The sequence below is a fragment of the Paroedura picta genome, chromosome 2, assembly GCF_049243985.1.
Source record: "Paroedura picta isolate Pp20150507F chromosome 2, Ppicta_v3.0, whole genome shotgun sequence".
Classification (NCBI taxonomy): Eukaryota; Metazoa; Chordata; class Lepidosauria; order Squamata; family Gekkonidae; genus Paroedura; species Paroedura picta.
In genome coordinates, this window is record NC_135370.1 from 138,662,337 (window position 1) to 138,676,117 (window position 13,781).

The window sequence follows — 13,781 nt, forward strand, 5'->3', positions numbered from 1 at the left end:
CCTTGTGATGTTAGCTAGATGTTAGGTCAACCACAAGCTGTTAGCTAGCCGTCTCACGGGCCAGGATTCGATAGACAGCTTTACAGTGGCTGTGCACCCATCTCTGGAACCAAACACAGAAGGTAGCAGTGGGGGAGGTGTTGTTGCAGCCCTATCAACTCCCTTGTGGGGTTCCTCAGGGTGTGGTTCTCTCCCCCACTCTATTCAACATCTTTATGCGCCCTTTGGCCCAGCTGGTCTGGAGCTATTGGCTGGGTTGTCACCAATATGCAGATGATACCCAGCCCTATCTCCTGATAAATAGCCGCCTGGACTCTCCCTCAGTTACATCTGGCAGTTGTTTGAAAACCATAGCTAGATGGTTAGAGCAGAGTCACCTGAAACTCAATCACTCCAAGACGGAGGTCCTGTGGCTGAGCAGGAAGGTGACGTACCTGGAATTGCCTTTATCAATGCTGGCTGGGGTACAGCTTAACATCTCGCCTTCAGCCAGGAATCAGGGTGTGATCCTGGATGCCTCCTTGTCCATGGAGGCCCAGATCACAGGGGTAGCCCACACGGCATTTTTCCATCAGCACCAAACGAGGCTAATAGAAACCTCTCTGTCATCAGATTATTTGGCTATTGTCGTCCATGCAACAGTCACCTCCAGACAGGACTTCTGTAACTCGCTGTTACAGGCCTACCCTTGTCCCTGGAAATTGCAGCTAGTGCTGAATGCAGCTGCTAGTGTCCTCACAGGAACAGCTTAGAGCAGGGGTAATCAACTTGTGGTCCTCCAGATGTTCATGGACTACAATTCTCATGAGCCCCTGCCAGCATAGTCCATGAACATTTGGAGGACCACAGGTTGACAACCCCTGGCTTAGAGGACTCATATCCAGCTTGTGTTGAGGCAGCTACACTGGTTGCCAGTTGCAGCCCGGATCAGGCTCAAGGTTTTGGTTTTAACCTTTAAGGCCTCCATGGCCTGGGCCCCACATATCTGTGGGACCACGTTTCTCCTTATGCCCCCCACAGGGCACTTTGCTCTGCGAGTGTGGATCTATTGGAGGTGCCTGGCCCACGGGAGGTTTCCTTGGCCTCGACCAGGGCCAGGGCCTTTTCGGTTCAGGCTCCAACCTGATGGACTGAGCTCCCAGAAGAGCTGAGGGCACTGACAGAACTAGCTCAATTTCAGAGGGCCTGCTGCCAGGTATTTGATTGAGACCAGAGCAAGGAAGATCTGGGCCCCTCCTGGAGCCAACCAGTTAATGGGGCTACCCCAGTTTCTCCCCCTGAGGCATTTTTAAGGGGTCTGTTGTGGGAGGAATGGTTGTTGCCACCAAGGGTGGTTTTAATGGGGTTTTAAAATTGTTTTAACGCGATTTTACTTATTTTACCTGCCACGAGCCACTGTATGTATGTATGTATGTATGTGTCTCGAGCCTCCACTGTCTAAGGTTGAAGTAATGATAATAATTGAAAGACCCCAGCTCTGGCTCTCCAGTCAGGTATTTCCAATCTTGAGCCTGCTTGGCATAGAGTAAATAAAGAAATGCAGCAAATGTTGAATATTATTTTTTTAATCATCCTGGGATGTCAGATCACTTAACAGACACTGTTACAGCAGAGTCCATGTGTATACTCTAAAGGACATATTTGCTTCAGTATGTCTCATGACAGCTTATTGGGGGGGAGGGAATTAAGTGAATTTAACACTTGTGAAAGGTGCCAGATTGACGGCCCTGGAGAAAAGTCCTTGATTTACAGAAAGCAAAGACAGAGTGTTCCAAAAACTGCCCTAGCAAAGTTCCTAGCTTTCACCTGAAGACCTTACATTGCCACCCTCAGAGTTTGCAAATCTGTGCCAGGTGATCTCAATACCAGCCAGTGCTTTGGGACTATGCACGGTGATAAGCAGTTGTAAATCAGACATAAGAAAGGGGGGGGGGCGGGCAACGTATTGCCTGTACTCCAGATTTCCTGCTCAAGCTGATACAATTTAGTGCTGGTATAAGTATATTCTTTAAAGGAAAATTTATATTTCAGTATGATACATGTTATTACAGGCCCAGACCAACACAATGCAACATTACAGATAATGAACACAGGCCAGGATAGCTGTTTGGAAGGTGAAGAGTTTATGCATATACCTGGGGTACAGGTTTCTATCAAAAATTAAGTTTAAGAAGGCCCTCAAACATTACTCAGGGGTAGAGTTGCCTGGCCTGTCAAACAGAGGGAAACTGGGGAATCAGACAGAGGAGCCCATCAGGTGACAGTGTGACATCACTTCTGTCAAGACATCAGTCACCTCTAGGAATTGCTGAAAACTCTGGTTTTACCAAAGAGTTTTGGGCAATTCCTAGACAGGAATGTAACAACATCACCCGACAGCCATTTTTTAATTTTATCTTTCTCCCGCTGCCAGTCAGATAGGCAGCAAGAAACACCAGCTGAGGGCAGGGGATCCCCGCACCCACCAAAGAGCTGACAGTTCTAGTAAGGAATGACATGATTATGCAGAGGAACTACTCTTTTATCTTTCTATGAATATGCAACTTTTACTGATGTTATAGAATCATACAGGCCATCTAGTCCAACCCCCAGCTCAATGCAGGTTCAGCCTAAAGTATCCATGATAAGTATCTGTCCAACCACTGCTTAAGGACCATCAGTGAGGGGGAGTCACCACTTCCTTAGGCAGCTGATTCTTCTGCAGGACTACTCTGACTGTGAAAAAAATCCTAATATCTAGCCGGTACCATTCTATATGTACTTTAAACCCTTTACTGCAGGTCCTATCCTCTGCTGCAAACAGGAACCTCACCCTGCGCACCTCCAAACGACACCTTTTAAAATACTTAAGGAGAACAATCTTGTCCCCTCTCAGCCTCCTCTTCTACAGGTTATGATCATGCAGACTTGTCTACTTTGGGGGCAAATTGTGTTTGAAAGTGGTTCACTTCAGTTCCTGATTTAACATCTGCCAGTCTGTAAGGCTACTTCATATTATCTTTCATCTAGGCATAAGCACTGTAGTCCAAAATTGCAGCACATGTACTTATTATATACTTGAAGAATCTGTATGCCATTTTTTCAGAGACCTGCTCAAGATAGCCTGCAAAAAAAAACCAGAAATACAATAACAACTTAGAACAATTGTCGATATTAAGCCAGAAGCATAAAAACAGTATTAAACAAAATGCAACAGCCAAAAATGATATTCATAAAACAAGCCTCAGGTTAGAAGTAGACCATTAAAGCAGCTATAAGAGAGAGAACCCCTCACTTAAAAGCCAGGATATAAAGAAATGTTTTGGCCCAGAACGTATATAACAGTAAGGAGAGCACAAGAAGAGCTTTAGTGAAGAGGACCTTCCAAAGGTAAGGTTCTATCAAGGAAAAAGCTCTGTCCCTGCTTGTGGGAATATTGAGGACAGACCTTGAGAAGGGGACATTAATTGTCAGGATGAGGTGCCATTTTGATTTATGAACTGCTAACCCCATCTTGGATTTTTATCCATTGTCCTGAGCATGCTCAATAATATCTAAAAATCTTGCACCAATATCTGAAGTAGGATTGGGAGATCCAAAAGTACCTTGCCAACTATATAGCGCATCATTCTATATATGTACAGGAGGATGTTTCTTTATTTATGGTATTTATAGTCTGCCTTTCTCACAGGGACTCAAAGTGGTTATAAACCATAAACAATATACCTAAGACAATGTGAGCCAGCCTTTTGTTCTCAACAAACATAAGTGAAATTTTTGTGCAATGCCACTTTCTCAAATATTTGTTTTAAATTAAGGTGACCAGATTGTAACATTGGTAAAGCGGGACACCATTGACCGGGGGGGGGGGGGGGGTTCTGGATTACAAATTTAGTCTATATGGAGCAACAAAAATTTTCATAGAATGCAAAAATAGTATTGTAATATATATATACAATATATATACTATATATACAATATATATACTATATATATATAAGTACACATAAGTACAATTTGCCAGGTGCCCCCCAGATGTCCCTCCAAAAGTGGGACAATCTGGTCACCTTATTTTAAATGAACACATTTTAATAAGATTTAGCATTGATTAACTTAGCATGGACACTAGTCAAACAACAAGAAAGATATATTTCTCGGATGTATCATGAAGAAGTAATAACTTTTTTCAGGAATTCAAGAAGTTGGGGAAGTAGAGTTTGATTTGTAACTTTGAAAATATAGAACTAGCTATAAAATATGCTGTGATGAAGATTTGGGTATCTACAGATAGAAGGGAAAGGAGTTGTCTCTTAGATTTGGTTTAGTCAAAGTTAAGTCTCCATGGAATGAGAAAAGGGGCTGGAACATTCCCACCTCTTTTGACTTGAATTACAGGGTTTAGTGAGCACAAATCCTATAGAGTCCACAAACCTCTAATTAACACCCACAGTGAAAAATCTTTTGTTAACTGGTCATTAAGCAAACTTTGCTGAGAAAAACAAGTGAGCTTGGTGGCCCGATAAAGGGATGTAAAGCCAATCCTGACAGGCCCATAATTGAACTTTCTCTAAAAATAACCATTTATTTTTCCTTGAAAATGTATTAGCAATGTTTCACTTAACTTCACTTTTAAAATACAACAACCAAGAACTCTTCATTTTCTCAACAAGTGACTCATCTCTTCGAAAGTATGGGTTTTTTAAAATTCTAATACCCTTCTTGTTAATTGAAATATCCTTGGCTTCTTTTATCTGAAGGAAAAAGAGGACAAAGCTTACTAGGTACCCGGGTATGGAGCCATACTTTTAAGATGTGTCACTGCTGGGAAAAGTGGAGTCCTTTTGGCTTCTCTCTCTCTCTCTCAAAATGCATTTAATCTTAAAGCATCACAGGTTTCATATACTTACATTAACCGCTCATTGAGTAATTCAGAAAAGGGGAGATGATCATGACCTTATTCTGTGAAAGGAATCAAGTGTGCAGTTGTAATGAAGTAGCCATTCTAAGAAGAACTCTTCTGAATCAGCAAACATATATCCTGATTCTCACAATAGCCAACCAGGTGGTTCCAGGAAGCCCAGAAGCAATGTTGCAATATTCCCCCACAGTAACTGTTATTTAGAGTATATTGTCTCTAACCATGAAAGTTTCATTCATCTATCATGGTTAATAGCCTATCAACCATAAGTCTATCAATCATGAATTTTTCTGATCCTCTTATACGAACACAAGAACTCTTTGATCGTGTGTTTAGATCTGCAAATCTAACTCCAAAGGGTTGTAAAGTCAATGTGGGACATTAATTTGGGCTCCATAACCATTAAAAGCCAAACCCAAGAGAATTCTGGGCTTGCATTTTTTGCCTTATAGAACTCAAGATGGCCACCGAGGCCAAGAGCCCTCAGGAACCTGAAGTAGAACTGCATTCATAAACACGTTCCTGGATGAGGAGTTAGTGAGAGTAAGATCAATGACATTAGAAACAGAGAAGAACAAGAACCAAAACAAAAGCAGGTCACTCACAAAACTGTACTGAGAGACTGTTAGTACCTTCTGAAAATCTAGGCTACACTTGTGAAAATGTGTAACGCCACTGAGATAGGACTAATCATTTTCTTCCTGGGTTTCCCCAGGAAAATATAGGAGATGAATTGTTACTAACCCAGCAACATGTGCCACTGGACCACCAGTCAATGTGGTCACTCAAGAGGCCAATCTGGCCTCAGAATTTGTCCTGGTGCTTGCTTGTTTGAAAGCAGCTAAGCTTCTAGCCCAACCTTTATCTGAGATTCTCAGGGGGGATATATAACAAGCAGTCCTCATTCATTCTCTGGATGTGTTTCGCCTTGTGTGAACGATAACCAAGCACTGCCTTACATGTTAGGTTTTGTTCTTTTAAAAAAATATATTTTGACTTCTATACCACCATTCCCAAATGGCTTGTTTTGGGTATCTATTTGCTTGTTTGCATGCAGGTCTTTATGATGTGGGTTATTTAAAAAAAAAGAATTGGGCATGAACAAGCAGGCTGTAGATTGGAATGAGAAAACCATACAACTGCAAGACACACAGGACCTCTGTAAGCACAAAGACCCCACTGCAGTTAGTTCCTTCCCTTTGAAGTAACCTTCTGCCCAACCCTCCTCTTAAAGGTCCCCACTTCCAGGCTGGTGGTATAGTCCTGTGCTGCTGTGGTACCTGAGGCTAAAGAGTAAAGCACACTTCTTATGATATATAATAAATTAGTGATGGATCTCAGATTTAGTCATCGTTGTTGTTGTTATATTTGTATGACCGCCATTCTCGGAGAACCAGCTCACAGCACTTTACAATATTTCACGTCATGAGCTTTGTCCTGAAATAGTTACCGCTGGCTTCTTGAGTAGAAAATATTTTTTTTCTTTGAAAACAAACTTTAATAAGGTTTTTGGAGGGGAGAGAGAGGCTCGTTCCTAAGAGCTGAGACGCGGGATCCAAACAGTTAATCTCCCTGAGTACATTTTCCTTTCTGCTACTGTGATTAACCACAAAGTTAGTGAGGCTTCTTAAAGGCCTTGAGCTTCCTCAAATTTCACTTTTTCATTGCATTGCTGATCATTTAGAGAACAGGCTTGTTCCAGACAGCTTTAATTAAACTGTGCTGCAAAACCAGATATAGATCAATGGAAATGATCCATAACAAGAGGCTAATCATGTCTTTAGCAGTGTTCAGTCCAGTTCAATCACCTTCTCCTGTTTCTGTGGCTTTACATTCATGCGGCAAAGGCTGTGTGTGTGCATGTATTTCCTCTCCCCCCCCCTCACCTTAATCCATATGCTTAATCCCAGTGGCCATATGCTGGGGCTTCAAGGGAGACAAGACCTGTCTGCAATCTGCCAGGGATTTAGAAACATCAATAATTTGTGAACAGTCATGTTGGTACTGGTCGAAGGGTTAAGTGCTCGGCACGCCAGGGGCACCTCTTTTGGGATTGCAATTCTTAGTTGACTGTTAGGAACCTGATCCCCTGTGAAGCTTCCCTTCAAAGCACACGCTGCATGTCAAATACGTATAGCTGAAGCAATGGAGCTTTATTAGCTCTGGGATTTAAAGACCTACGCTAAGTGATATAACAGGATATTTGGTTTAGAAGGAGGGAGAAGAGGAGGAAAGGAATGCAGTGGTGACATAAAAGCACTAGTGATACCCTGGCTGATGTATGTGTTCATCTTTTTCTGTGAGTTTTTTGTTCCCTCCCTCGGCCATGAAGATGCTGGTGAGGCTAGTCCTCATGGTTCTCTGCTGAAGCCTGCAAATGATAACAGCTGTATTCTTTAGGCATGCTGTTTACACTAAAGTAGCTTGTATTTATCGAGACACATTGAAAGCATTTATAGGCATGCAATTGTATTGGCCCTCTGCTTCTGAATTAACTTGTATAAAAAGCAGCAGGATAAAATTTCATCCATGAATTTATTTCCCTTTCCAGTGTGGAATGCCAAGTGGCTGGTTCAGGTGTGTCTTAAATTCATCTTCCAATGTTAACCTTTCTACCTTGTATGTGAAAGGATGCTAACCATTGTAGAAGGTTTTATTTTTGCTGTTTCAGTATTAAATGATTGTGGAAATGCATGTTAGAAATTTAAATTTAAGTGGTAGTTTTTAAAGTGCATTTGAGAAAGGAAAAATAGTAGCCTTTTAGAAAATTGGAGGTAAACAATTATGTATGTGAATCAGCTGCTTAGTTGGAAATGAACTTTCCCACAGAAAGCATAGGGCAAGGTACTGTGAAGGATTGTATTGCGAGTGAGAACTGGTTCTTACTTGAGTTGTATCCTGTGGACCTGGTGTTCTCTTATTAAGTACGTGAAACTGTAGGTGCATGAAAATTTCAAGTTGAATCGGGGGGGGGGTCAGTAAGTGCCTAACTGACCTTAAGTCGGTACAGTGTTGGAACAGGTGGAACAAGATGCTTAAATCAGGGAACATGAAGTCCTTTTGACTTGGAGTTGACTCTTGATCTTAAGTTCAGTTCTGGCAATATTCACATCTGAAATTGACAATTTCCATCTGTTATCCCCTTCTTTGAACCACCATGTCTGTACAAGGAGGACACTGGACAATGACTTGATGGCTGTCTTTGGAAAACTGTTCAGTACAGACCATCAGTACAGAGTCCCTTAATTACAAAAGTTATTCCCAGCTCTGTAGTCAGTGGGAGAACTCTGCCTCCCCAGCCAAGAATTTTTAATTGTACAAAATGTTTGTTGCAAGGTTGCAGGATCCGACAACAGGAGGCCAGTTGAAAGCAGGCAGCCCCTTCCTACCACCTCTGCCTTACTGCAGAAAAGCACATGTTATTAGATCTAAAAGTGCTACATTACAAATCACCAGCAGCAGCCACATTATGAGCTGCAGCAACCATTTACTAAAACAAGCATTCCTTTTGATTACTTTTCCATTGTTTTGATTATGTTTTCCTTAGGTGATTCATAGTTTATTTGCATAATCTGCTTTCATCACATATTGGGTATGATGTATTAATAATGCCTGGCCCTGGGGAGAGGATAAGGGAGGATTTCATACCTGTTCTCAAATTACTTTGTTGAGTGGACCCCATAAAAAAACTGAAATAAAGACAAATGTTTCTGAGAATAATCAATAGAACGATTCAGCTGTTCAGAAAATTCATGGCCTGTATGACTTTACCTTGATGCCCCTTTGCCCGCAGTGGACAAGACAAAATTAATAGAAGGTATCCCTAGCAAGGCTGCATGCTGAACATCTCTGAATAATTCCACATTCAAGAAGTATCCTCAAACTGACATTAAGTATAGCTGATGCAGAGCAAGCAAAACTCCTTAGATCTTGGCTGGGTCAGCCTTCCACAATCAATATCCATCTGAGCTGGTTTGGATTTTGTTCCTTTCATTTCAATGTATTCACCCTCATTCAGTCTGCCATTGTGTCTCCATGCACTACGTTACCATTTCTCCATGCACTCATTCAGAGCTGGGGATTTTTTTTTTAAGCTAATTTTTATGTTGATATCCTGATCCTCTGACTGCCGTCTTCATTACTTGAAAACCTGAAAAAATGTACTGTGAAGAACACGTAATTTAAAAATGAAGTATATTAGTCTTCATGTCTTCTACGTTTGCTTGCATCGTATATTGGAATCTCTTATCTCCTGGGTTGGATCCAGTAATAGCCTTCTACCCACAGAGATGTCTTATGTTCACAAAGCAAATCTTCCACTAGCAGACGACTCCTGTGAATGGAAGAATACTCACTTTTGGATCCAATTGGTTGTATTTTACAGTACTACCCCAAATGGGGTAACTCTGCTTAGGATGGCACTGCAAATGAGGTTGCTTGGGCTTGATTTGATTTAAATTTGCCTTGTTGCAACAGAAGATTAATTAATTTGTTCAGTTGAAGAGATTTTTTTTTAACTTAAGCGGTAAAAAAACTTTTTTATGTTTCAGGACTTCAAGAACATCTTGAAGAACAAATGGGGAAGAAAGCACCAGCTTTGGTCATGGTACCTATAGTGGACTTACCTGGACACATAATTATTCAGATAGCTTGCTGGCTCAGCCAATAGCTAAGCAGCTATCATTGCTACATATATGCCACACAGAGAGAAGAGATCTGTGGCACACCTGGCTGTACACTGTCTGATGATAAAAAGCAGATTTGTATGTGAAATATTTGGGGAAATACTGCTTTTCTGTGGAGTACCATCTGGCAACTATTGTCACAAGGAAGGCAGAAATACCATTCCACAACCCTAGAATCTCTCTAGTGTGGTATTTTTAGCCCAAATTAGATTGTTTAGTATAGCTTTCATTGTTTAGTATAGCTTTCACTGATAACTTCCTTACAGATTAATTTAGTACCTGGAAAATTCCTTTTTTTATATACCTCCTTCAGTAACTATAGTAAATGCTTAATAAGATGTAGAATTCAGTGTATTTTACTTATTGTTTTGTCATGATATAAACTGTCCTGAGCCCTTGGGCTCAGAAAACCTTTATGGGTATACAAGGAGAAGGGTGGTATAAAAAAGATAATAAATAATATCAGAACGTGTTCTGTGGACCCAAATTTCACTAGTTGTTTATGCTGTTATTGACCTCCTAAGCTTAATGTGTTCTGCATGCATAAGCAATGGCAGATGCCACAATTCCCACATCTAGAACAAAAATAAACAAGGAATCCACTGCTAGCAATTGAAGGGAAATACTCAAGGGGCTCTTTCACATTCCATAATAAAGAAAAGAATTTCCAAGTTGGATCCATGGGGCAGCTCACAATATGTGATCACTAAAAGAGAACCATCATGTCATAGCACTAACACTAGAATGCTGGACTAAAATCTGGGAGACTCATGAAAGCTGCTGGGTGATACTGGGCCTATCACGTATTCTAACCTACATCACAGATTAATTGGTGTTGTGAAGATAAAATGGAAGAGAGGGAAATAATGTTGTAAGCTGCTTTGGGTCACCATCGGGCAGAAAAGTAGGCTATAAGTATCTAAATAAATAAGAATTGAAGAATGCATCCATTGTACCAAAACCAACAGTACAATTCTAAGAACACTTTCTTTGGAGTAAGTCCCACAGAACAGACCTGCGTATGATTGCTTTTCAAACCTGCTAAATTTGTCTTGCATGAGGCATTTGTGTGTCCTTTTCCCAGACCATTTGTAAAACATTTCCTTCACCAGACAAAAAATTACATTTGGGACAAGAAGGTACCTTTAATGGAGACTCTCTTCAGCAAAGCCAAAGGATTAAGAGAGCTCCACAAAACAACTGTGATGCAGAGTCCCCTAGCAGCCTGGGTAGGACCAGGGTAGAAACTACACTGGGCTTTTTATCCCAGTGACCCAAAATTTTAAAAAGTCATCTTTATCGCTTTAAATTTTCCTTCTGCAACATCTGTGATTGATCCACACTGGCCTTACCTTTCCCCCCGCAATATCCAGGAGCAGATATAGCTCACTATATTTGAGGAATCCACTCTGAGAGCCCCAGTATTAAGTGTAGATCTCTGCATTTTGCCTCCACTGCTGATGTAGTGAAGCAGTCTGTCGCTGACTGGTCAGGACATCAGTTCAAAGACTGCCTGGTTCCTGGTTGCCATTCCCTCACAAGACTAATTTTTGCCTTCATTCTGGAATCTGTTTTAAAGTGACTGCACTCCAAAAGCCCACACTTCGGTTAGCAGAGATTTGCCTCTTGGATTTACTTTCCCCTCCTTGTTCTCTGTGAGGCTTCTCTCTCCCCTCCCCTTTCCCCACTTCTGTAGGAAAAGAAAGATAAGCAAGCAGCCTCGTGCTCCACTTGCCCTTCTCCTGGCTTGCTCTGGCTGTAGGAGATAACGCACTCTCCAACCCTGCGCTCCTTCAATGCCACCTGGAGCTTCACCAGATTCAAGCAGGAAGGAGACTGAAAATTGGGACAAATGCAGAAGGGCAACGTGTTTAAAATTGGATAAAAGGAAAGTTGCAGTTACAGATTTGAATCGACCAGAATTCGGCAAGATTTACAGTGGGGAAAAATGTAAGTATAGACTGTACCCAGATTTTCCAAACTAAAAAAATGGATGCAGGTATTTCCCCAGAGCAACATAATTTTTTCTAAATGAAGTGATAGGAGTATCATTTCAGGTACATATTATCAATGGAGTTGAGGGTGGCTTTTAGCTGATTCTTTCAACCATGCATTAACTTTCCTTGTTTTTTATGATACTTGTGTAAAACAGAGTTGAACTTAAGTCTAGTTCTGGAATGTGGAAGCAAATTAAAACAGTATTAGCAAAGTAAAATAATGTTTTTGTGTTTCCTTGGGTCTTATGCAAAGTAAGCTACTATACTGGATTAAATGTTTAACTTCCATAGTCTAGCACAGGGATTCCCAACCAGGGCTCTATGGACCAAGGGGGTCTGCAGAAGTTCTGAAGGGGATCTGCGGAAACTCTGAAGTGGTTTGATATTGGGGGTGGGGGGTCCAGGCTGTTTTCTCAGCTCTGCCTCTTCTTTACAGCCTATATGAGGCTGAGCCATCATAGGAGAGGTAAAGGCGAGGGAGGGAGCAAAAGTAGAGGTCAGGGCGTGGGTAGTGATGTCACTTCTGGGGGCATGGCAGGGGGTGTGACCAGATGACATCAGTTGCAGGACTCCTTGATGTCTGAAAAGTTATTTCAGGGATTCTTCTCTGGTCAAAAGGTTGAAAATGGCTGGTCTGGCAATTCTGTCATAATGATTTCATGGATCTGGCAGTCATTGCATATCCAGAAAAATATGCTGGGAACTATTCCTTGTATTTTTGAACTGTTTTCTAATGCTTTACCTAGTGTAAGTATGTAATACATTCATGCTTTGTGTTTCTATGTGTTCAGTTTCTGAGTTGCAGTAAATCATGGTTATTCGGAGAGCAGCCTTCTTCACTTCTGTTCTGCTAATGTAATTAGGAACATTGCACATCAGGCAGCTTCTTGACACTAGCCTGGTACAGATGCTACTGCCACCCCGTTCTTTGATACATGACACAGTTAAGGAAAGCAGGTATGAGGGGGCTGGCCATGCCCCAAAACTCAGCATGATCACCTGGTGGTCTGCCTACCATGAGACAGTAGAAGTCATCTCTATTCCTAAGGGCAATCATATATAAACAAGAACTATTCAGTCACTCATCATAGTAAACAGGAAAAATTCTGTAATCAAAGTAAAATAGTTTTAGTTTAGTAGGTGTAGGTGTAGGATGCTGGTGTGTTTCTCCACAGATGCCTGTTTTGAGAAGTCTCTTTTGAGCACCAAAAAGATGGTACCTGGAGTTGCAAGTCAGGAAGATGTAGTGAAGATGAAGAAGAAGAAGAAGAAGAAGAAGAAGAAGAAGAAGAAGAAGAGGAGTTGGTTCTTATATGCCGCTTTTCCCTACCCGAAGGAGGCTCAGAGCAGCTTACAGTCACCTTCCCATTCCTCTCCCCACAACAGGTATCCTATGAGGTGGGTGAGGCTGAGAGAGCCCTGATATCACTGCTCGGTCAGAACAATTTTATCAGTGCTGTGGCGAGCCCAAGGTCACCCAGCTGGTTGCATGTGGGGGAGCGCAGAATCGAACCTGGCATGCCAGATTAGAAGTCTGCACTCCTAACCACTACACCAAACTGGCACTACACCAAACAAGCAAAATCATCCCTCTCATGCAAATGAAAGATGAAGGAAAAGGAGCAATTTCACCTGATTCCATCCCCTGTTGCCTCTTATGACTTAAAGAATGATGTTTCCATATGTCAAAAAGGATTGTTGTGAGAAGGAGAATGCATGTGAAATTTACATATTTTCTTTCTGGAATGCAGTTTGTTTTTACCCATGAAATTGAGATAAAAAATAAAATTAGGAGCACATTCTTTCTGAAATGTGGCAGGGATCATCCCGTCAATGACGTTTAAAAGCCCTGAGAATTTTATCTCAATTGGGATGGTAATATACAGGCACTACAGACAAAAACTTTTTAAAACTATTTATTTTAATAGTTCAAAACTAAGAGTTTCTATCTTACTTGTTTCAAATGTGGCAGCATCATCCCTTGGATAAGAAGCACAACCCGTGAAATTTCCTGCAAATTGGAAAGAAAACAAATATGTGTCTCTGTGAAATAAAACTAAAATTAATAACAAAAATGAATATTGAACACAATGTATACTGCTGGGAGGGCGGTATATAAATGGAACAAATAAAAAAACAAAACATTTTTTATTGTTTTTTTTTTATGACATTCTGTAGTGGTGAGGGAACCATGTTTTCCCA

At 41.2% G+C, this 13,781-nt stretch overlaps 1 protein-coding gene across 2 annotated transcripts in view; it reads left to right on the forward strand.

Moving 5' to 3' along the window:
* Positions 1 to 12,768, forward strand: part of DPH6 (diphthamine biosynthesis 6) — a 295,479-nt gene extending 282,711 nt beyond the window's left edge. The window contains exon 14 of one of the 2 annotated variants that reach the window (XM_077322984.1): positions 9,448 to 12,768. In XM_077322984.1, coding sequence (XP_077179099.1) covers positions 9,448 to 9,566 — 119 coding nt within the window. In that variant the 3' untranslated portion in view covers positions 9,567 to 12,768. The remainder of the gene's footprint in view (positions 1 to 9,447) is intronic. The other variant, XM_077322983.1, reaches the window with a different exon arrangement.
* The last annotated feature ends 1,013 nt before the right edge of the window (positions 12,769 to 13,781 follow it).